Source organism: Stylophora pistillata, chromosome 3 (assembly GCF_964205215.1).
Source record: "Stylophora pistillata chromosome 3, jaStyPist1.2, whole genome shotgun sequence".
NCBI classification, from domain to species: domain Eukaryota; kingdom Metazoa; phylum Cnidaria; class Anthozoa; order Scleractinia; family Pocilloporidae; genus Stylophora; species Stylophora pistillata.
This window is the reverse complement of record NC_142521.1, coordinates 2,105,001-2,124,885: the sequence shown is the minus strand read 5'-3', so window position 1 is coordinate 2,124,885 and position 19,885 is coordinate 2,105,001. Positions and strand designations below refer to the sequence as shown.

The 19,885-nt window shown below is 39.7% G+C and overlaps 6 protein-coding genes across 7 annotated transcripts in view; 1 reads left to right on the top strand and 5 right to left on the bottom strand.

The window, feature by feature from the left end:
- Positions 1-19,885, bottom strand: part of LOC148734052 (uncharacterized) — a gene marked incomplete at its 5' end in the record, with an annotated part of 58,915 nt that overhangs the window by 27,067 nt on the left and 11,963 nt on the right. The gene's annotated exons all lie outside the window — the stretch shown is intronic.
- On the top strand, positions 224-4,941 carry LOC148734057 (uncharacterized). 2 transcript variants are annotated; one of them, XM_088754267.1, is made up of 5 exons: positions 224-743; positions 1,402-1,529; positions 1,817-1,893; positions 2,174-2,294; positions 4,258-4,941. In XM_088754267.1, exons 2-5 carry the CDS (start codon positions 1,428-1,430, stop codon positions 4,306-4,308), a joined length of 351 nt encoding a protein of 116 aa, XP_088610393.1. In that variant the 5' UTR covers positions 224-743; positions 1,402-1,427; the 3' UTR covers positions 4,309-4,941. The 2 variants fall into 2 exon arrangements, with proteins under 2 accessions (XP_088610393.1, XP_088610392.1); XM_088754266.1 differs by having other exon boundaries at positions 226-843.
- On the bottom strand, positions 7,015-7,552 carry LOC148734056 (A disintegrin and metalloproteinase with thrombospondin motifs 9-like). Its single transcript, XM_088755351.1, has one exon. The coding sequence runs from the start codon at positions 7,525-7,527 to the stop codon at positions 7,015-7,017; it is 513 nt and encodes a 170-aa protein (XP_088611477.1). The 5' UTR covers positions 7,528-7,552.
- Positions 9,908-11,992, bottom strand: LOC148734055 (A disintegrin and metalloproteinase with thrombospondin motifs 9-like). Its single transcript, XM_088754726.1, has 2 exons — positions 11,453-11,992; positions 9,908-10,935 (listed from the first exon to the last, which is right to left on the bottom strand). The coding sequence occupies exons 1-2, from the start codon at positions 11,970-11,972 to the stop codon at positions 10,931-10,933; spliced, it is 525 nt and encodes a 174-aa protein (XP_088610852.1). The 5' UTR covers positions 11,973-11,992; the 3' UTR covers positions 9,908-10,930.
- LOC148734054 (von Willebrand factor A domain-containing protein 2-like) lies at positions 12,659-14,944 on the bottom strand. Its single transcript, XM_088755348.1, has 2 exons — positions 14,790-14,944; positions 12,659-13,227 (listed from the first exon to the last, which is right to left on the bottom strand). The coding sequence occupies exons 1-2, from the start codon at positions 14,800-14,802 to the stop codon at positions 12,659-12,661; spliced, it is 582 nt and encodes a 193-aa protein (XP_088611474.1). The 5' UTR covers positions 14,803-14,944.
- LOC148734053 (uncharacterized) overlaps positions 18,113-19,885 on the bottom strand; it is a 7,207-nt gene continuing 5,434 nt past the window's right edge. The window contains exons 4-5 of the mRNA XM_088754254.1: positions 19,618-19,766; positions 18,113-18,704 (exon numbers count right to left, since the gene is read on the bottom strand). Coding sequence (XP_088610380.1) covers positions 18,584-18,704; positions 19,618-19,766 — 270 coding nt within the window. The 3' untranslated portion in view covers positions 18,113-18,583. The remainder of the gene's footprint in view (positions 18,705-19,617; positions 19,767-19,885) is intronic.

Sequence of the window (19,885 nt, the reverse complement as noted above, 5' to 3'; positions counted from 1 at the left end):
AGCTATTCACACCCACTGACATATGAGAATTGGATTCCTTACGAAGAATTGCAGGCAAAAAAACTAAAAAGAAGGTGGCCATGCAATCATAGTTTTGTTTTAACTAGGCTAAGGCGTGCACGTAGACAGACAAATAGACAAACTAAGAGGGAGGCAGAGCTGACGTCACCATCACGAGCCACAGGTAAACGGAAGTTCAAATATTCGAAAAGACTGGTTGCTATGGAGTGACGTCATAAACCGGATAAGTTTCCATCATCGCCTTGACAGCCTTTTTCGATAATTGCTCGCAGTAATCTGAGTAGTTGCTTGAATTTGTACAATCTCTGTTCCTGCTGGGTACAATGAAGCCTTTTGTTTATTAGGGGCTGGATCGGCCTATTGACATTTGGAGATTGGATTTCATATTAATATGCGTAAGCAAAAGCGGGAATGTTTAGTTTCCCGCGGTCGAGTGCAGTTATGGATCCCTTGAAACTTCGAAGGGTTGAATTGCTTCATTCTCCTCCAGATGAGTCAAGGGAATGGTTTATCTTAAATTTCAAGAAATGTGGCATAAGAGTCAGCAAGTTTTTTGAAGTAGCCTGTTGGTGGCACATTTTCCAAGCGTTTTGTACGGTCCAGCTTTAAAAAATGGCGGAAGCTTGGATGACCGATATGTTCAGAACAACAAAGTGGCCATCGCCTTTCTATTTGGAGGTGTTTCTACCATCTTCCGGCAGAAATTCGAAGAAGGAGAAGTGGTGAGATATCTTTGGTTGATCGATAAAATAAATTCTTGATCCTGGATCAAGAAAAGCTTGGCAAACGTTACTTAGCATTTTCAAGCTAAGACGAACCGGGGTAAGTCATAACGTTTATATTTTTATTAAGATTGGAAAAAGTGAGTTTGCTGTCTTATGTTTTGTTGTGAATGCTGGTTTCACGGTGTATCAGAACTCATCTCTGCTTGGCAGGAAAATCACATAATTGGCTGAGTTTGATTTTACGCTGAGCCTCTAAGTCTTACTACTTTAGGAGAAATTTCGGGTTTGTTTCCTTGATAGGGTCTTGACAGTATTATAATTTATTTCATTTCTATTTTTCTACGATGAAAGATTTAAATCGCCAGAGGGATGCCATTGAGAAAACTGGAATAGTAGCTAGTGGAAGATGCTTTAAAGTTAAATTTCCAGTTTATTTGTGTGTGCCAATCTTGACTCTTTATATTTTTTTTATCTTATTATTTTTTATTTTTGCAATGTTTTTATGTTACATGTCTAGCTACGTGATAGTAATTATTGAATCCATTTTATGCTTGGCAGTGTCAGAAAATATCTGGGAAAGTATAACATTTGAGATCTTTGGTGTAGCTATTTTAACTTCAACTTCTTGTTATCTTCTTGTCTTTTTTCATGACAGTTACTCTTGATTACAAAACACTGATAATGCTGCTCAAGCAAAGAGCTGGTGATGCCAAAAAATATATCAATGAACTTTGCAAGCAAGGATTGGACACAGAGTGCTGTGTATTCTGCAAAGTTATTAAGGTAGTTTATACCTGCAATGCTAAATGACATGCATCATAGTGGAATTATACAATAACACAAAACATATTCAGCCTACTGGTATTTGTTATGCAATTTATTTATAATCAATTAGTGAGAGCTTTCTTGGCTTTCTTGACTTTATAGAAAGGCAGACGAAAGGTGTCCATAAAAGTGAACATATTTTATCTGTGGTGAACAGTGATTATATATCTACCATTAGTAGTGAACATTATATGACTTTAGCTCAGTTAATTCATTATTGAGTGATACATGCAATTTATTTGTAGGAATGTGCCTCTCCTGATGTTCCTTTTGGGGAAGCCTTTGCTGAGTGTTTCCTAAAGAGCAAAGCAAATATTGGGGGGTAGGTACAACTCTGCATTTCTGCATTGACATGCATAAAAAGTTCCAGCTTGCAGTATGGTATTTCACTTTCTATTGGAATACATGTCTTTAAATCTCACTTGGGATACTTAGTTTGATGGACAGTTGGCATACTGCCGGCCGACAGTTGGCCGACAGTTGGCCGACAGACTTTTAGGGGAGCTGTTCTTCACTTTTACCCAGTTACCAGCAAAAATATGGTAAGCTTGGATTATAAAGGTGGAAACTTTATTAAATGTTTTTTTTTCTGTCTGTTTCAGATGGAAGGGGTTAAGAGATGACTTGCTCTTTCTCCTTGAAGAGGAGCCATGTGATGTTAATTTATGTGCTCTGCCTGCAGTGTATGACATTTTAATTTTTAAATTCTGTGCACCCATTGAAGTAAGGCATAGTCAACTTTGTATCATTTAAAAAAATCTATTTTCTTGAAGTCTTATCCTGTAACAATTTTATTTTGTTTAGTGTTGCCTGGTCACTTCTGAGATATATATTTATTTGTCATATTTCTAAGATTTATATGGCATTCGGCGTAATGCCTGAGAGCTTCTGGGATATAGCAAACTTAGTTTTTCATTCACTGTTAATAGAGGGAAATTATGTCTTTCCTTTCTGGTTCACCCAGGCTGAAGTCCTTCATTCAGAGTAATGCCTGAGCAATTCTGGGATATATAACATACCTAGCTTTTCATTCATGGTCAATATAGGGAAGTGTTGTCTATCCTTTCTGGTTCACACAGGCTGAAGTCCAGGCATTCAGAGTAATACCAGAGCACTTCTGGGATTTATAACACACTTAGCTTTTCATTCATGGTCAATATTGGGAAGTGTTGTCTATCCTTTCTGGTTCACCCAGGCTGAAGTCCTGGCATTCAGAAAAATGCCTGAGTGCTTCTGGGATATACAACTTACTTAGCTTTTCATTCATGGTCAATATAGGGAGGTGTTGTGTATCCTTTCTGGTCCACCCAGGCTGAAGTCCTGGCATTCAGTGTAATGCCTGAGCGCTTCTGGGATATATAACTTACATATAGCTTTTCATTCATGGTCAATATAGGGAAGTGTTGTCTATCCTTTCTGGTTCACCCAGGCTGAAGTCCTGGCATTGACTGTAATGCCTGAGCACTTCTGGGATATATAACAAAGTTTCACATAGCTTTTCATTCATGGTCAATATAGGGAAGTGTTGTCTATCCTTTCTGGTTCACCCAGGCTGAAGTCCTGGCATTCAGTGTAATGCCTGAGCACTTCTGGGATATACAACATACTGAGCTTTTTATTCATGGTCAATATAGGGAAGTGTTGTCTATCCTTTCTGGTTCACCCAGGCTGAAGTCCTGGCATTCAGAGTAATGCCTGAGCGCTTCTGGGATATATAACATACTTAGCTTTTCATTCATTGTCAATATAGGAAAGTGTTGTGTATCCTTTCTGGTCCACCCAGGCTGAAGTCCTGGCATTCAGTGTAATGCCTGAGTGCTTCTGGGATATACAACATACATAGCTTTTCATTCATGGTCAATATAGGGAAGTGTTGTCTATCCTTTCTGGTTCACCCAGGCTGAAGTCCTGGCATTCAGTGTAATGCCTGAGCGCTTCTGGGATATATAACTTACATAGCTTTTCATTCATTGTCAATATAGGGAAGTGTTGTCTATCCTTTCTGGTTCACCCAGGCTGAAGTCCTGGCATTGACGGTAATGCCTGAGCACTTCTGGGATATATAACAAAGTTTCACATAGCTTTTCATTCATGGTCAATATAGGGAAGTGTTGTCTATCCTTTCTGGTTCACCCAGGCTGAAGTCCTGGCATTCAGTGTAATGCCTGAGCACTTCTGGGATATACAACATACTGAGCTTTTTATTCATGGTCAATATAGGGAAGTGTTGTCTATCCTTTCTGGTTCACCCAGGCTGAAGTCCTGGCATTCAGAGTAATGCCTGAGCGCTTCTGGGATATATAACATACTTAGCTTTTCATTCATTGTCAATATAGGGAAGTGTTGTGTATCCTTTCTGGTCCACCCAGGCTGAAGTCCTGTCATTCAGTGTAATGCCTGAGCGCTTCTGGGATATACAACATACTTAGTTTTCATTCATGGTCAATATAGGGAAGTGTTGTGTATCCTTTCTGGTTCACCCAGGCTGAAGTCCTGGCATTCAGTGTAATGCCTGAGCGCTTCTGGGATATACAACATACTTTAAGTTTTTTCATTCATGGTCAATACGGGGAAGTGTTGTTTATCTTTTCTGGTTCACTCAGGCTGAATGGAAGTTCTGCTATTCACAGTAATCCCTTAGTGCTTCTGGGATACCTAACATTCTTATTTTCTATGATATTCACAGGTTAATCAAGGGAAGTGTTGTCTATCGGCCTTACTGGTTCACCCAGGCTGAAGTCCTGGCATTCAGTTTAATGCCTGAGCGCCTCTGAGATATTTGACTTACTTAGCTTTTCATTGATGGTTAATATAGGGAAGTATTGTCTATCCTTTCTGGTTCACCCAGGCTGAAGTCCTGGCATTCAGTGTAATGCCTGAGCGCTTCTGGGATATACAACATACTTTAAGTTTTTCATTCATGGTCAATACGGGGAAGTGTTGTTTATCTTTTCTGGTTCACCCAGGCTGAACGGAAGTTCTGCTATTCACAGTAATCCCTTAGTGCTTCTGGGATACCTAACATTCTTATTTTCTTTGACATTCACAGGTTAATCTAGGGAAGTGTTGTCTGTGGGCCTTACTGGTTCACCCAGGCTGAAGTCCTGGCATTCAGTTTAATGCCTGAGCGCCTCTGAGATATTTGACTTACTTAGCTTTTCATTGATGGTTAATATAGGGAAGTATTGTCTATCCTTTCTGGTTCACCCAGGCTGAAGTTCTGGCATTCAGAGTAATGCCTGAGGTTTTCTGGCATATATAATGTGAAAAAATTCTTGTGACGCAAACTTTTCTGTTATTTGAGCTCTTCACCTATATCTACAGCAGAGCGACAGGAATAAATAGTCGTTTGAGACAAAAATTTGAAAAACAGCTTCATTTACTGTTAAAAGTCGCCCTGCAAACCGCGACGGGAAGAGAACATCAAAACAAAAAATGCTGCAAAAAAACTCAATAAATAAGACAAGGCAAAACACTGCTGGTACATTTCTTTGCGAAGCTAGATCGTGAAATCTCTGATGCGACGTTTTTGTAGGGCGTAAACACACGATGACGATTGATTTCCTGACAAACTGGGTAATATGAGATAATATAAAGTATGAAACAACACGAAGTAACGCGCACAGCCTCAAGTGATCGATATACCGTATTTCCTTGAATAAGTGCCCACCCCTTGGCCATTCAAACTTGTAAATCTGAATAAGCGCGACACCGGAACCCTTTCTTTTTCAGCTTTCATAACATTTTAAACTTTTACTACCTTAGATGAATATGTTGGGAGAGATTCTTGCTTTAAGAGTTATATTACGCCGATGTATTATCTTTCCTTTTTATATGGCTGGCTTCGCAAGCGGTGCAAGATGCAGCGAATTCTGTGAGCTGATTGGCTATTAACCCTTGCTTATTTTTCGTTTTCTGCGGTGGCCAGCGTTGCAGCCATTTTGTCTTTGTGTAACCTGCAGGCAAGCTCTCGCTTGGCTCATATCGCTTGGCTCAGGTTTGATTTTTCCTGCTTGGTCAATAACGCATTACTGGATCTACCGCGCTCTATGTTAATTTCCAAACCACTCTAGCGCACAGCGCTTGACTTAGTATTTAAAGTTGGTTTTTCGGAAAAAGTCAACGTCCCACCCCTCTCAAGAAGCTTTTAGAATATAAAAATTCAAGGACTTTCTAAGGATTGGTTAAATTCATTGGGGGACTTGCCCTGAAATTAACAGACTTGCAAGACAGTACGAACCCTGTTAAAGTTCAAGGGAGTTTAAACTTGTTCGTAACGTGTCATTAAACGAAAGTTGGTCTTTGTCTGTTTAAAAGCTTTGTCAGCTTGTTCAACATCTATCTTGATTTGAAAACAATTATTATTACCCCCGGTCTCTGTTTATTCACAATTTTAATCATCGTTGCGGAGGAGGTAGCGCAAAGAGATTTTCAACACCAGTGCGTTAATCACATCGTACCTATAATGTCTGTAATCTCTCGCAACTATCTAGAGGATTCCGGCACCAATATAGGTCATATGAAGGCCAGTGACAAAGAATCTTATGTGTACTGCATGAAGATCGTTTAAAAAAACTGGAACAGTGTGTAAACTATAAATGCGACATAAAATATCAGTGAGAAAAAGCCGCCATGTATTGTGGACTCTGCGTTAAACAGCAAAAGAAATTATAGGTTGTAATACGCCGAGTTTATTCCCAATAACTGGTAACCGGATGCTCAAAAATTACAGCACCAAGCGTCAGCTGTCAAAGATTCCGAACACAGCGGAAAAAAAATCGTCGGTTCTGGAATTTACTTTGTTTCCGATCCGAAAACAAAAATCTGGTAAAATTGATTAGAAAACAAAACACTCAGGCCGCCAGTTAAATGTCGTAGTAAATAAGCGTCGCAGCCTATGTCAGTATTAATGAAGTTAACTAAATCCGCAAGCATTGACTAAGAAATGTTTCTTCGACGTGACTGTAACTGCCGCAACACTCTCCGGGCGAGCGTTTTGTCTTGCCACTATTTTTAAGCGCCGGCCATGTTCACTTTTTTCGGATACGGCTTCTTTAATTACCTTTTCACGCCATAGGATGATGACATGATTGCGTAAAAGTTGACGCCTCTATCAGATTAGGAGCGAAATACGATCAAAAATTTTACCCAAGCAAGCCACTGGTATCCAGCAGAGAATGCGGACTAAAAGTACGGATTCTCTGCTGGATACCTAGACTTTTTTTGGTTGCTAACGGCGTGAGGCTCGTTATGATTGGTCAGGTCAGGACAGCAAGAGATCCCAAAAAATCAGTGACACACTCGGCGCCACTTTTTTGTTCTTTCCAAATTTTAACGTCATCTTTTATCTATTACTGAACAAACGCACGAAATCTATTTAGTAATTTCACGGTCAGTGGTGTCAAGAAAGCCTTAAAAGGGGCAAATAAGACGATTATTAGTTTTACCTACCAGCAGGAATGGAGCACAAAGCCTCCAGTATGATAAATCCCCCAGATGGCTCACATGAACCACACCAACCTCCACACTTGGCAGACACCACTGCACCATCAGAAGACTTCTGGTAGTCCTGCATTGTCAAACTACTCAGGTATCCCGATGCTTTCCAGTTCACATCGTCCCCAACACGAAGTCTCGTCCCGCTCAAGTCAACCTTGAACTGACCTTTGCGGCAGTCACCAGAATTAAACGAATAGCAATCGCCAGCTTTGCCATATGGGATGTCTTTACCCTCCTGAGTCTGCGCGAAGGTGAAGACATTGCTCAAAATGTTCATGGTTGAGAGTTCAAGGCGCACCTTGCTGAAGTAAGTAGTGCCTCGATCTCGGTACAATGTGGATTGCACAGCACCACTGCAGTCGCCCCCATTTTGGAGCCTGTGGGCATACACATTAGCAAAGTTGTTCTCCGTACCCGACTCCAAGGTGATGAACTCTTGCGGCGTGTTAGATGACATATTATGGCAATAGATTCTTGTTGGGTCTTTACAACTATCGCTCACATGAAGCAGGTAATGGCCGTCAGAAGAGTACCCGAATGCTTTCACTTCTGCGCAGCTGCGAAACTCTGTTTAGAATTAAAATTAAATTAAATTTAAAATCGTTTAGGTTGCTACTGCGATCTTCAAACCAACCAAAACGAAAAACAGCTGTAAGAAAATCGTTTCCTGCATTAGCTGTAACAGGGGCCTTGTTACAGCCAATGTGAATGTTTTCATTGTGAAACAAACGAACTAATTAGAGCCACTACACTTTGCCACTCGCTCGAAACTGAGGCACCATTCACAAAAAATGCGATCTCGTTTGAAAACGCATTGTTTTTGATAAGTTTTTGCCTATCTTACATACTAAAATGCCCAAGCCACTGATGAAAAGGAAGACTTTCGCGAACGTGTAAAAGTTGTAGCCGTTTTAAAGACAAATCGTTTTTAAAAGGCTCGGTTTCTAATGTGGATAAGTGAAAACAGAATATTTTGAAAATGGTTTTCCAAAACGTCCCCTATCGTCATAGACAACAGTCTTTTTTGAACTAATGATATGCGCAAGGTGAGACATCACAAACATTTATTTAAGTTACGATGCATAAAGGCCACGAGAGTGCTCAATTAACGAAAGCTCAAATTCTCCATAGACAAAATTTCCCTTAAAAACTCTCGAACCAAACAAATCAATTTGATTCTTCCATTTGGCCAGACGAGCGCATGAGCTGTGAAAACTTGTGACGTCAGTTTTCGTCTCGGTCCCGTGGAATCCCGTAAAAACCCGAGATAACAAAAGCTGAGGGGATACTTGGGCGTAATCATAACATCGTCGATTTTTTAATATCGAAACATCTGGTCAATTTTGCGCGTATCATGGCAGGAAACCAGTATATCGGCATGAAAAAGAGCTCTGTTGAAATAAACATTTATGCAAAGGATTGCATCCTGCAGGCGGTAGTTTGTGTTTCAGCCCGGCAAATATTAATATTCGGTCGCCATATTGGACGGGTGGAAGGTTTGGGACGAGTGACATGACACAGCAACGGGAGGTGGGGGGGAGGGGAGAAAAATCTGACTGGAATTAGCTTACAGTGTACCCGTTTGAGAGCCAAATAAAATACTAATTAGACAAAAGGATACAAATCAGAAAACATCGATCAATTACATGGGTAAAAGGAATGAGAAGATAACTCCACAAAGAATTCCGGGTGCAAATGAGTACTAAATTTGTTCCAGTTTTAACAAAAACAAAATACTTGAGACTTCTTACCAACACTTTTAATCTCAAGTTTTGACACGAACAACACAATTTCATCTGTCCATTGCATTTTCTGCTTCAGTTTCGGATATCAGTTTCCCGTGTAGCCAAAGAAATGCTAGCATGCGCCTTCTTCGTCGTTTTGCACGGCCCCTACTGCACAAAACAACACAAACGTAATGCAAATTACAAGAATAGCCCAGGGATTGCGGAACATCGCGAACATCTGCGAAGAAGTACTTTTCAATCGTCGATTTACATATATTTTCTCGCTCCAACACGTACGAATTTGGGGCCAAAATGTTTATCAGATCCCAGGCTTTCCAGATCAACCCCGTACATACGCGACATACGCATGTTTTAAATGACTAGGCCGCTTGAAGTGATGAGTTTGTTTTGGCCGAGCTGTCAATGCCAGTCACGACTTCTTTCAAGTTCGACGACTTCGAAGCCCGATTTACATGGTTTATTTTTCACTTTTCCAAAGTATTTTGCGACTTCTAGATAGAGTAATAAATATATATCGTAAATCTAACCGTACATTTAGATAAAGTTATCGTTAACTTTGTCTAGTTCTGCTTTTCGCCAAAACATTAACAATTTCCGCTATCATTTTGTGTCACTATTGGGGGCCTGGAAACGAAAAACAAATTAGAGGCAAATGTCATGTAATTTTTTGGCTTTGCCAGGAGTTGAAATTTTATTTTTGTCACAAATGAATTTAAAATCTGAAATAATGACTTGAATGACTTCTATTATCATGGAAAGCACTCAGCCCTTAACGAGGTGACTTGGTATCGCTGGAAAAGTTATTCCTCCTTGAAGAGGACCGAGATGAAAGTGAGACCAGCAGACTCCTGACTTAATTAATTCCGCCTTCTTATCTTCAGATAGCCTTCAGTTAACAGCATAGCTATTATTCACTTCTGACTTACAATAACGGCGGAATCTCAATCAAGGCCAAATAAGCCTTTCATGTTTGATATCCCTGATAAAGTACTGCGGATTTTCTAAAAAATCGTTCTAGCATAGTTTTTTCAGTATGTTTTGTTTTCTCTCGTTTTGCATTCGTTCTTAAACCAGTCTCTGATTGCTATGTAAATGTTTAATTTGCATAATCAAATAAAAGAGATGTAATATACAAATGAGGTCCCATTAGTGGTTCTCTGGATACTGTATGTTTGTATAAGAAATTACCGGGATACAGCATACCTAAGGAAAAAATTAACGGGATGTGGTATATTTAAAATATAGAGATTCAGAAGTGTCGAACTGGAATTGAGGGGATAAAAAAAACCACAGGATACGGTATATTTAAGCAAAAAATTAAAGGACACGAGATACTCGCCCCTCTCCAGTGCGGCCATACATTTCATCGATTCCTGTCGAGTCCTAGCAAGTTTTCATTCTGTGAAATTTTGGTCACCAGGGTCGAGTTGTTCAAAGGTGGGTTAAGATAACCCAGGGTTAGTGTGAAATTTGATTTCAGATCCGAAAGCTTTAAAAGAAAATTAAGTTTATTTCCACTTGTTTACAATATTTGATGATTGAATGAGCTAAAAAGAATTGGGAAAATTATCCCTAAACAGCTTTTGAACAAAGAATATAGAAACCTGGATTAAAATTTAACTTTGGATTAGCGCTAATCGGCCTTCGAACAACTGGTCCCAGAAATGAAAGAAAACTGTCATTTTCCTACTATTTTAGGTTTTGTATGTGAACTTACATTTTGAACTTACTGACCGGTGGAAACTGTCCATCATTACTTAGGGTTAAACGACATAAAAAACAAAAGATTGTGTACGGACAGGGAGCTCCCAATCAAAACTGCACAGCTGTGTTTTTATATTTGAATTTTGCCGGCCTTCTTCATCAGTCCTTTTCTCCTTATTATGGACCACTATAACAGGAAAAAAAATTCATTCAATCGGCATTAGATTGCCATTGAATTGTTTTAGAAATTATGCGATCATTGCGTGTTATTCACTTGTGTTTACATAACTTAGTGGTAGAAATATAACACCAAGTCCTAGATTATCAGTGTCAGACTGTAGATGATAATGATCCTTATCGATCGAATGACCTGCAGTTGTCTTGTAAGGATCAACGAGATGGCTCTTCCTACCCTGATGAAATAAAATTAAAAATTCTGTCAGTACCGGGCCAGTATCGCACCCTTAAAGGCGTCAGTCATTCACAGTCAGTGAGGAGCCTTAACTATACAATGATAAGTCATATTATGACATTCACTTGTACATGATCTCAGCAAATTATAATTTTAGGCATTCACACCGCCCACTGACATCAGATCTAAGGTTTGGATTCCTGACACAGAACTACAGGCAAAAGAAAACATAAAAAGAGAGCTTTAATTTCACGCAATCATAATTTGGTTTTAAGTTAGGCATGCAGGTAGAAAGACAGACATACAGACGAACTGAGAGGCAGGCAGAGATGACGTCACTATTGCCGTGGGTCAGGACAGTAAGAGATCACAAAAAATCATTGACACACTCGGCGCCACTTCCACTTTTCTTCTCACCAAATGTTGACGTCATCTGTTATCTATTACTGAATAAACACACGACAACATAGTTGTGTCAAGAAAGCTGTAAAAGGGGAAAATTTATTCCTGATACCTACCAGCAGGAATAGAACACAAAGGTTCCAATATGATAAATCCCTGAGATGGAGAACATGAACCACACCAACCTCCACACTTGGCAGACACCACTGCACCATCAGGCGACTTCTGGTAGTCCTGCATCGTCAAATTTTTCGGCCATCCCGAAAATTTCCAGTTCACATCGTTCCGAACACGAAGTCTCGTCCCGCTCAAGTCAACCTTGAAGTGACCTTTCCGGCAGTTACCAAAATTATTCGAATAACAATCCCCAGCTGTGCCATATGGGATGTCTTTACCTCCCTGAGTCTGCGCGAAGGTGAAAACATTGCTCAAAATTTTCATGGTTGTGATATCAAGGCGCACTTTGCTGAAGTAAGTGGTGCCTCGATCTGAGTACAATGTGGATCGCACTGCACCACTGCAGTCGCCCCCATTTTGGAGCCTGTGGGCATACACATTAGCAAAGTTGTTCTCCGTACCCGACTCCAAGGTGATGAACTCTTGCGGCGTGTTAGATGACATATTATGGCAGTACATTCTCGTTGGGTCTTTACAACTATCGCTTAGATGAAGCAGGTAATGGCCGTCAGAAGAGTACCCGAATGCTTTCACTTCTGCGCAGCTGCGAAACTCTGTTTAGAATTGAAAATGAATTAAATTCAAAATCGTTTAGGTTGCTACTGCAATCCTCTAACAAACCCAAACAAAAACAGCTGAAAGAAAAAGCTTTTTACAGTTAATACAGATGTTATTATTTTGAAACAAATGAACTAATTAGAGCGGCTGCACTTTGCCGCCCGGTCAAACTGAGGCACCATCCACACAAATGCGATTTCGTTTGAAAACGCATTGTATTTGACACGTTTTTGCCCATCGTACATACTAAAATGCCAAAGCCGCTGATGAAAACGGAGACTTTCGCGAACGGTGTAAAAATTGGAGCGTTTTGAAGACAAACCGTTTTCAAAAGGCATGATTTCTTATGTGGATAAATGAAAACAAAAGATTTTGAAAACAGTTTCCCAAAAAGTCACCTACTGTCACAGACAAAAGTCTTCTACTTTCATGCGCAAGATGAGACATCACAAACAATTATTTTAACTACAATGCGCAAAGGCTGAAAACAAACAAGCAACAATTTTTACCGCGGTTTTATTCAACCCAGCGTACGCGAAGAAGACATAAGTTTGCAGGGAACTTCTTTTGAAAGCAGTCTTTCGTTTTTAGATTTCCTCACCTTTACTCACAGTATGTGGCAATTTCTTTGCCTCCTCTGTATCTTTACTTGGCTCGGGTATAACTATGAGGTTGATCCCCGAGGAGATCTTCTCCCACTTGTCTATGCCCGGCTCCTCCGTGATGGCAAATACAATGACCTTCACTGCACTACTTCTAAAATTGGTGATATCGTTCCGGATCTCAGTAGAATTCTCATCGAAGTTTCCCTGGGTCAGCACAACAAGAATATTCTCCGCAGATAGCCGCTCGCCTTTTTGCGTTGTGAAAACCTCATCTCGTACTTTTGTAAAAGCACCGCTCAGTGTACCTGGTTGTCCGTCAGGGCCAGGTATGCTGCTGATGAAACTTGTAAAATTGGCTTTGCTGTAACCGTCATTGAAGAAGACCCTGGCAATCGCAGGACCATTGTAGTCCACTAGAGCAACACGAGTTTTGTCATCGGATATCTCATATTCATTAGCGAATTTCTTCAAGATGGCTACCATTCTTGCAAAGACTGAAGACGCTTGAGCTCCAGACGCACCGATTACAAAAGCAATGTCGACGGCTTTTTCTACAGAATACAACAACAACAAAAAGAATATACAGCGTGAGGCTAGGACCGCACGGTTCACTATGGATTAAGGTGACCTACAGATAAGATTATAGTTTAATGTAGTTTTAATATGCCAACAAAACAAATTCAATTTACGCATCTGGGAACTTTAAAATCACTTTCTTTCTAAATGAAATGATACCCCTAAAATCATTAGCAATAAAATTCTCGCTTTCATACGTACTAGAGGAATCAAAACTGACGTCGATCTCCTTTGTAACAACATATTCGAGAAATGAATCATATTGATATGGATAAAGGTTTAGGAGAATAGCTGGAGTATTCTAACACCGGACTAAGAAATTCCATAAGCGGTTTTGACTACCACCCGTGGTCAGCATTTCCGCTATATCGTATCATAGTGTCTTCTTCATCGGCAAATCTAGGAGTCGGGAGAATAACATGTCACTTCTCCCGTGATCATACCAAGTTAGCAGCCCCAATTGATAGTGCTGCTTCATCATCATTTCTTCATGATCACCAGCGAATGAATTTGAGGCCTTTAGCAAAGTGAGCCATCGAGAGGTGTACTAAGGAGTCTGGTACTAATAATTGTGAGAGCCAGTCCCTTCAAGGCTTCAAACTTTGTAGACGAAAACAAGTTAGCACGCGTGCCGCGGGGGTAGTAATGAAGGCTTACAGGCAGGTTATGTGGATTACAAGGTCGCACCGTAAATTTCAACACTACATCCGGGAAAGAAGGCGGGATTTCATTGTTTTTGATTCCCTTGTGTTCCCGATCAAAGGTCAATTCCTGTTAACATACGTCCAAACAGCTGATCTTATTTTATCATCTCACATTCTTCTATTTTCATCATCTACTTTATGAGAAACTCAAAAGTTATCCAGATCTTTTTCATGTTGTTCACTAAGAGTGAAAATAATTGCCTTATCACGGAAGTTAAAACCGTGATGCCGAGAAAGGCAAAACCTGTATTTAACAGTCAAAACCATCGGAAATGAAAATTGTATTGCACTAGTTTAATTTATGATCAGAGGCTCATTTTTCACATGTTCGATGACTTAAAGACCTTTAAAGAGCCCAAGGAAATGATAGGGTCTATTTTAAGAAAGATACAACGGCGATAGGAACAAGACCTTAGCGAAACAAAAGATTTAATGAGCGCAACTCAGAACGTTTGTTTTGAAAATTTGTAACGACATTTCTCAGCCTTACTAAGAAAAAAAAAAACAAAAAAAAAAACAGTGTGAAATCACCATGTTCTGCGTGCATACTATTGGAAAGGAAATTTTGACAGAAATTCATCCACATCACTATTTTTTCTATTTTAACAGAACGTTTTTTAAAGCTGTCGTGACATCTTAAATTTCCAATTTTAACTCCTATTACAAGAAATGAATATGCAAAAATTAACTTTTAACTTAGGCACTTTAAGTGGGTGTGTTTTGCGACAAACAAGCCCCAGTGAAAAAACTACGAAACCTCATAAAATGAACGTACAGATAATAAAAATGTATATTTGAAATTTGGGAGTAACGAATCAACTGTGAAATTAGACCTTCAATTTCCATGTCGCAGTAAACCAAAGCTGTCTTTCCAGATGCACTTAAATCCAACCAGTATTTCTTGCTGATGACGTCTTTACCTTCGCTCGCTTTTATTTCTCGACACGACTCCGCAGGCAGTTCTGGAATGGATCCCAGAGGAGCTGTTACATAAAGTAGATAAAAGAAGCACAAGAATTAGCCGTTTATTCTCTTGCTAAAGAGAACCTCGATTGCACACAATTCAGACTCGGCCACCGGGGATAGCTAAGGTTGTAAAGTATCTAATGCATACCTCTGCCAAAAAAACGTACGTGATAAAACCGAGAAGGGTCTGAGTAGAAGTTCTTAGGTCTTGCCTCTCTGGTTCGGTTATTCAGTTCACAAGACCTTTCCCCGATTACGTAATTGTAACTCTGGCACCTGATTTCTCTTTCACAGCTGATGTCACACTCGTGGATGGCAGTTACTGAGATCTTCTTGAAGAAAAATCCGTGTAGAGCCATTCCGCTCATGCTTCTTTCTCGTCTGCATTGTTTATCAGCGGATACGATGGCCATCAAGAGGCGAACGTTGAAGAACAAACACACTTTCCTCCACATTAAATGACCACGATGAGACAAAAAGATGAGTGAGTTTGTTCTGTCTCCTGTTGTGGAGGGTAGATCGAGTCGATCAATATTCAGAATTGTTCTAACTACTTTTCAAAGCAGTGAAACTATTCTCAGGAATATTTATCAGTAGATCACAAAAGTGTTCCTCATTTCAGTTTGTTATGAAGATTTTGTTTTTTTTTTTGCGGGGTTCGCAATTTTCTTGAGTAATTGTGAAACTTAATCGATTCATGCTGTCCCGTCATAGAGGTTCTTAACATGTTGTTGCTATGGTTACAAAACAAAAGAGTTAAAGCCGCGAAGTGAAACTTATTCGTCTGTTTTGTCTTTCAGCCGTTAAAATAACTGTAGTTATCAGCCTGGAGGTTAGTTAAATAATTTGAATATATCAACAAAGTTGAAATGGTAAATTGGACACCGTTAAGATCATAAAAGCTGACGTTACGAGCGTTAGCCCTTCGTCATTCGCTCCGACGAAGGGCTAATGCTCGAAACGTCAGCTTTTATAATCGTAAGGGTGGCCAATTTACCATTTCAACTTTGTTGATATATTCAAATTATTTCGTTACCCCCACGGACGCAGCCCAAACAATTTCTTTAGAAACTATCAGCCTTTATTCATGGAGGTTAGTTAACTCAGTATGTCTGCTAGAGGAACAAAAGGTCCATGAAGAAGAAAACATTGACCAAAATAAAAAAAATGTCCAGAACTGCATATTTACATGCGTGTTCAGAAAAAATTAATTCTCTTAATGTTTTTCTAACCCTTAATATAATATAATTGTCATTTGTTATTCATTTGAGGAGTAATTGGATTCTGTTAGAAATGGCTCTAGGCGACATCACGATAGATATCCGATCTCAATTTTTTTTTTAATTTCGCCACCGTGTAGAGCCGGAAAAGTGAGTTAAACATTAGGTAAAAGTCTTGAGAGGAAACTATACTAGATATACTATCTATTAAGACATGAACCTACCTCTGGATATTTCCGAAGAAATCGAAGATGCGAAGATCACCGGGGAAAAAACGAAGATCTCAAGATTGAAGCGAAGATCTGAAAATTGACTAAAATTTGCGTAATGAAATTGAACACTTAGATATAAAACTGTCAAAACTCGTAAACACTATAGAAAATATCTGTTATTTCTGAATTTTGGCAATTGAACAACATTTCACTGCGATTGTGAACGGTGTCAACAGTCACAGAATAATGAACTTCGAACATAGTCACCTCGAAGAATTGACGAAAGAGATGGCCTCTGGTATCGGGGCCCTAAAGCAAATTAGGCACCTGATCCCAGCATCAACCTTACATCTCATTTACCAAGCTTTATTAAAACCTTACTTTGATTACTGTGACATTGTTTGGGGTAGCTGTGTGGCAAAACGCTACGAGACAAACTCCAGAAATTGCAGAATAGAGCAGCCCGTGTGTTGACATTCTCTCAGTGACAATGATGCTGATGCAACTGAGCTACTCGAGTTTTTAGGGTGGAAAAATCTTGCACGCCAGCAGGAAATCCGTGAAGCCACCATGATGTTTAGATGTCTGCACGGGCTAGCTTCAGAGTATCTGTATTCAAAGTTTACGTGGTGTGACTCTGCTTATGACCTCAGGGACTATGAAAATAAGCTTAATGTTCCATTACCGCGCACTATTAACTATCGTGAAGTTTTTCTTACTCTTAACTGTCACTATTATTTATCCGAGAAGTAATTAGATTGTGTCAGGATTGGTTTTTAGATGACATCACGATAGATATCTGATCCCAAATTTCTTTTTTTAATCTTGTTCAACCTCGTTCCCAGGGTGTTTTCCCTTAGTTATTTTGTTATATTCAGAGCCGGAAAAGTGATTAAAAATTAGGTAAAAGTCTTTCGAGAAAAACTCTACTAGATTTAACAATTGATTCATGCGTCAAACTCGATCTGCTCACAACGGTGACCAGATATTGCCATGATGTGGCGATTTTAGACACCGGCGTTTGATCACAAGGTGATCGCAGTGGCGCTGACGCTGAGGTTGGTGTAGACTTTCGGCAGTTTTGCTGCCTTGCTGATGCTTTTCATCATGTTGTCGAGCTTGTTGACTCCGATCGGTCATGCATCGTACCAAGCTTCATCGTAATTCCACTGCTTCTTCGGATATTGAAAAAATGCTTCGCTTTTGGGATTCAACTTCGCTATATAAAACTTCAACCGAGTCGGTGGCTGAAAACTGAATATATTGTTCTTGCTCTTTGTCTCAGGGTTTTACAAGCGATTTCACAGCTGAAGAATGGGAAAATACTTCTGTAATTCAGCAGCTCAAATTGGAATAGCACCACCGGTTGGCGTACAAACTAACTTCAGTTACTGTTTAATGATCGCCGATAAGTTTGATGGGGGTCAGCTTCACATGAAGGTTTCTGGTTTGAACACATGTTAACAACTAGAATTTAAATTATCTTGTAAACACCTACTGGAATAAACCACTGTTTCTCTTCTGTTTTAAAATGAATTTCTTCCCACTGTGATTTTTCCATCTTTCACTTGCTTACATTAATCATTTATAGTTTTGTTAACAAGTTCGACTTTCTAGGGATTTTTTAATCTTTAGCCGCCCGATTTCTTCGTCGTTCGCTTTGAAGTTTTACAAAGTAACTTGTACAAATAAGGTTAAAATCAAAAGAGTACAAGGTAAAAACTACGGGCTGATATCAACCAACACTGAATAGCTCAACAGAAGAAGGACTAAGACAGGTGTGAGCCGCTTTTGTTTATCGCTGTCTTTGTTTTGTAACCCTAGCCACACAACATTTGCAGCACTCCTATAAAGGATACTATAACTTAAAATGTTTACAGTTAATAGACCCAACTGAGGGGGTGACTAGTTCGTCATTCGCAAGGTAAGAAATATCTTAATGTGCACAGCACGCTAGGTGTTTTTTTGACCAGGTTGACAAGCTTCAAAAAAGTTCTTCACGGAGAGTTTTTGGAGCACGACTATTTCTTTTAACCAGGTTTTTATCTTACCTCACTATTATCCTGAACATACTACATGTATATTCGTGATTGCAGCGTGATAGAGTCCGATTAATGTAAGACGGTGTTTTGGAATGTTACCAATAGTAAGACAGACTTTCACCAAAAAATTAAAAGCAAAGCACCGTTTCAAACATCAGCCCTTGGTGTTAAGTCACATCACAAAAAATTAAGGGGAGTATTTTTTGTTGTTTGTTTGTTTTTTATTGATGTTTTGCAGAAAAGTGATAAAATGTCGTGGACGGTGTGTTGGTTCTCCCTCGTCGTCATCTTGACGGGCATCGTCTCTGCTGATAAACAATGCAGACAAGAAAGGAGCGTAAGTGGAATGGCTCTGCAGGGATTTGTCTTCAAGAAGTGCTCAGTAACTACCATCCACGTGTGTAAAATCAATTATAACATTACCAAAGTAAAGCGCACGCTCTGATTGGTCAATTTAGCGTCCCCCATTTGCCCATGGGTGTACGCTGCTGACGTGAGCAAATGCAAAGACTATTTTCCCGCGCGCGCTTTTTTTTTCTGGTCACGTAAGATTTGTTAAATAAAAGGGAACTCTTTAGCTACAATGTGTTAATGTTATGTTATAAAACAAATGGTAAATACCACAGCGTACACTATAGAGTTATGGATGCACTTGGGAGATTTGCTAAGCACTCAAGAAGCTAGAGTCGCTCACGGCTATCGCCTCGAGCGACTCTTACGCTTCTTTCGTGCTTAGCAACCTCCCGCGTGCATCCATAACTCAATAGTGTACGCTGTGGTATTTACCATTTGTTACCTGTGAAAGAGAAATCAGGTGCCAAAGTTACAATTACGTAATCGGGGAGAAGTCTTGTGAACTGAATAACCGGACTATGGAGGCAAGACCCGGGGAGAACTTCAGCTCAGACCCTGCTCGTTCTTATCACGGACGTTTTTTTTAGCAGAGGTATGCTTTAGATACTTCAACCGCGGCCATAGCTATCCCCGGTACGATGGAGTCAAATTGTGTGCCGTCGAAGTTCTCTTTAATTTAGCGAGAGAATCAACGGTTAATAGGCCAATTTGGATGTTTCTCATGTTCAAACTTGGCTCCGAGGCTTGGGGGAATAAAACAAAAGAAATCACATTGAGGTTGAGGGATGAAAAACTAATGTTTTTTTTAAATTCCCCCCAAGCCACGGAGCTATGTTAGGATTTCAATATATCTAAAACTTTATCTACTTTACATTACAGCTCCTCTGGGATCCATTCCTGAGCTGCCAGCGGGGTCGTGTCGGGAAATAAAAGAGAGTGAAGGCAAAGACGCCGTCAGCAAGAACTACTGGTTGGATCTTAGTGGATCTGGGAAGGCTGCATTGGTTTATCGCGACCTGGAAAAGAAAGGTTTTTGTCCAAACACTTGATTTACTTTTTCATCATATCTTCATTTTCTTCTGTCTTTCTATTCTTAAAAAAAATTCCTATCTGTTTGTAGCTACTAACGCATGTT